General features: G+C 50.8%; 1 protein-coding gene across 1 annotated transcript; it reads left to right on the top strand.

Moving 5' to 3' along the window:
• Positions 1–733: 733 nt before the first annotated feature.
• LOC119391378 (histone H2A-beta, sperm) lies at positions 734–1,193 on the top strand. Its single transcript, XM_037659064.2, has one exon. The coding sequence runs from the start codon at positions 765–767 to the stop codon at positions 1,191–1,193; it is 429 nt and encodes a 142-aa protein (XP_037514992.1). The 5' UTR covers positions 734–764.
• Positions 1,194–3,962: the final 2,769 nt, after the last annotated feature.

Here is a 3,962-nt window from a genome sequence, read left to right as displayed (position 1 = left end):
CCGGAATCGGTCGCATAAAACTCCACCCACTAACGATGACAACGGCCTTTCACTGCGGTGAGCTAGACTTCACAGACACGGAATTTCCTAGCACTTGTCGTCCTCGGGTCTCCAAGGGGTCTCCCCAAAGGTAAGAGCGTTCACGGCAGTGCCCATAGATCAGGAGCAATGCAGTACATTGTTGTAGTGCGCGTAGTCTGCAGGCCGTATCCACTCAGCCTTGTACATGAGGGTGCCCTTATTAATCCAAATGTCGCAGTATAGCAAAGGAACGTCGGAAATATTGGAAAGTTTACGTTTGAGTATTAGTTTCAATTTGTTCTACGTGTCTGACCGGTTTCATCGGCTCATTTAGCGAATGGTGCAGTCTAGCATATCGGTAAAGCCCGTGGCCGGTTATATGAATACATGACAGCGGTACGTTGTCTTGCTGGTTTCACGGCGTTAGGCGCGTCCTGGCGTTGTTCCCACATTTATGCTGTCGTTGTGCCCCAATATCATTCAGACATTGCCGATGCGTCTAGAATTACGGGCGGTTGCCGAATATGCACAGTGTTGAGGCCTAGTGCTCGGAAGTACTGCGTTACTGGCACAACGTTGAATGCACTGTGGTGTTTTGCACCCCCTCCCCGCGAGACATTGTGTTGCCGCGGGACAGTGCAGTGCTATTTTACCTGTTCGTTCTTTAGTTAGTAACGGCGAACGTCCTCTGTATATTACCCTGCAGGTCTTCACCAGCCTTGAGAAATTCCGTCGCCACTGCCATGTCTTCTGGTCGCAACTCGAGTGGCGGCGGCAAGACGAGCAAACCTGAGAAGCAGCAGACCCGCTCTTCACGAGCTGGCGTGACATTCCCGGTTGGCCGCATACACCGCATGCTCAAGAAGGGAAACTACGCTGAGCGCGTCAGCGCCGGCGCGCCAGTTTACTTGGCGGGCGTGCTCGAGTATCTCGCCGCCGAGGTCATCGAACTGGCCGGCAACGCAGCGCGGGACAACCAGAAATCGAGGATCAGCCCGCGTCACCTACAGCTCGCCATCCGAAACGACGAAGAACTAGGCAAACTGCTCGCTGACGTGACTATCTCGCAAGGTGGCGTAATCCCGCAAATTCGTCCAGAACTACTTCCCAAAGCGAGTAGCAGCAAGACAAGGAAGACGGGCTATGCCGGAAAAGCCAACCAGGACTTCTAAGCAGTCTTTATAAGTTCTGGTGGCGGCATTCACTTGCTCGTGTAACACTGTAGTCTCAGTGTCTCCAACATTCCATGTCTCTCCCCACCGCCAATGGTCAGCCTTCGGGCTGCGTGTGGATGCTTTTTGTTCTACATGCTCCACCGTGTTGCCACGCGTACTTTTTTCCGTTCGCATGGTCGCCTGGTTTCATCGCTCAAGACTCTCGGAGAGCGCAAAACCCGATTAAATGTACAGGAATCTTGTGCAGCGCTTTCTAATGTTTTGCTCAGCTTTCATGCACGACGCGTGTAGCTAATTTAATCCTGGAACTTACGCAACGACATGCAATAAATCTAGCATGCACGATTGCGCGTGTGTTAAGAGGCGACACGTTTTACGGAAGATCAGATTGTCTACGATCGTGCTCACCGATATCGTTGTCTGTGAGCGTTGCTTCCTTCGCTCGGCAGAGGTACGCGAAATAGTTCATCGTTACCGGTTTCATTGCTGCATTCTTCACTGGCACAGCCACGCGACAATAATTGTTGGGGTTTAACGTCCCAAAACCACGACTCGATTATGAGAGACGCCGGAAATTTCGACCATATGGTGTTCTTTAAAGTGCACCTAAGTATACAGGCCTGCATTTCGCCTCCATTAAAATGCGCCCGCCGCGGCCGGGATTCTACCCCCGGACCTTCAGGTGAGTAGTCGACCATAACCACAAGACCACCGCGGCCGCGTGGTGTATATATGCCTATGTCAAATTCAGGAACGAGGTGAGGAGCTCGACCCCCTCGGACTGCTCCAGTGATAACCTTGGATAAACGTGCATTATGCAAAGTCAGATTCTTCATTTACACATAAAAAAAACGCTCAATCAAGCACGACACAAAGTGAGATAGCCCGAATTCGGAGCACCAGGAATAAAAGGAACATTTCCAAGGGGTTCTGCATTGCTTCCGCAGTTAACATACCTAAATTACGCCTCTTATATTCGCGACCTTATGGCGTATCTAAACAACGTTCCACTGTTAAAGGGAACATATCCGAGTGCGTGGGAGCTGCTCGGCGCCACTACCAGATGGCAATGACAACGAGTTTCGCGCACGCGCAGTGCGCGCTGTGAATAGCTCTCTTTCGCCATCCGCTACCGTGTGCTACCACGCTTCGAATCGGCGTGAAGCGAACCGTTCACGCGACGAAAGAGCGCAATTCACAGCGCTCACTGCGCCTGCGTGGAACTCGTTGCAGCCGCTGGACGGCGGTGGTGCTGAGCGGCTGCCACGCACTCCGATGTGGTCTTTATTAACGCGATAGCGTTAAAGAGCTCCTTTAGCTGAAATTCCGGTGTCGGCGTCTATGTCGGCATCGGTGTCGGCGTAGTTGGTTGGGAGCGAAAAATCATCTTGTCCGTGACCGAAAAATCGAGAAAGATGCTAATAAAATAAATAATAAAAAATCTTCGGTTCGAGTGAGATCCGAACCCAGGCCCTCTGCGTGGTGACCAGGTGTTGTGCCACAGAGCCCGCTATTGCTTGAAGCTACTTGGGGAAAAAATAGTATATGATTATCATATTGTGGAAGGAGTCTCCTTAACGCATGTAATATTGCTTGCTCGAAGCGTATAAAATCGCACCAGGTGTCACAACATGTGAATTGCGCAAAGAGTGGGTGTTTAAAAGGGCCACCCATTCAAGGCGCTCAGACATATTTAATCATCATCAGCTGCAAAAGCATGAACAAAGTGAGCAGCTGTGTAGGTTCGCGTGTTGCCTTACGGACGCGCAGTGGGCCCTTCGCTGATTCGCAAAAGGAAGAATTATGGCGCAGTGGGCACTTAACAACTGTACTTGCAGTAGGCATTCTAGGATAGTTTTAAACGGCCAATGTTACGAGCACAGTCATTCGTTTCCTTACGGAGTGGTTGAGAGATGCACCGCGAACCGAAGCCAGGTTGGCAATTGAGAAGGCGATCGCGTTCTACTCTTGAAGGGGAAGGTCAAGCGTGCTCCAAGTTTTAGTGGACAAGTGTGTACATGCGAACACATTGCTTTAAGGGAAGCTGAAGTGGTTTTAGAATGCGGTAAAACCTTATGGTTAACACCAACTGTCCTTGGTTAACAAGGACCGACATTATTGTCACCGACGTCGCAATTTTTTTCCGCGGTTGTCGCAGCAGGAGTTCTAAAATACACGAAAGAAATGTTTGCATTGCTCCGCCCACGCGAACGCGCGGAAAGTGTGGGCGTGGAAACGAACTAACCGGAACTACGTCATTTTTGGTACCTTTGGTGGAGCCTCGCTGAAATCCGATAAAATGTTCCCGCTACTCACTGCTCCGAACTAACTGCGATAGTGCTATCTACACGAGGCTGACGTAACATAGAGACGCTACAAGTTACGCAGCTGAATTACAGTATCTGCCATAAAGAAAAACAGCCGAGTGTAATGTGAAGAAGCTCCTCGCGTTTCTTCCGCCATGTCCTCTGGGACTAACTCCGGCTACGCGCTTTACCGGAGCGAGTCGCGGAGGCCACGCTTTAGCAGGGCTGTGGTTGCATATGACGCGCCATTGGAGGCGCGGGCGCTGCAGTCGTTGTGACGTGCATGGTTGGATCACCTGATCTCACGTTGCTGCGGCGAAGGGAAGTGGACGTTTGAATGCGTTGCTTTTAACCGCGATTTCTGGCGTTTTATCTTGCAAGAGCGTTGTTTTGCTCTCGCTTCATGTGCGCGGACACCTGTAGAGACTACACAATCTTGGAAAGTGCAGCAAAAATTACC

Source organism: Rhipicephalus sanguineus, chromosome 1 (genome assembly GCF_013339695.2).
Source record: "Rhipicephalus sanguineus isolate Rsan-2018 chromosome 1, BIME_Rsan_1.4, whole genome shotgun sequence".
Classification (NCBI taxonomy): Eukaryota; Metazoa; Arthropoda; class Arachnida; order Ixodida; family Ixodidae; genus Rhipicephalus; species Rhipicephalus sanguineus.
The sequence above is the reverse complement of the archived record's forward strand: the minus strand, read 5'-3'. Positions and strand labels throughout refer to the sequence as shown.

What these genes read in the sequence shown, in the direction of transcription:
- LOC119391378 (XM_037659064.2), top strand. Translation starts at nt 765, where the DNA reads ATGTCTTCTGGTCGCAACTCGAGTGGCGGCGGCAAGACGAGCAAACCT.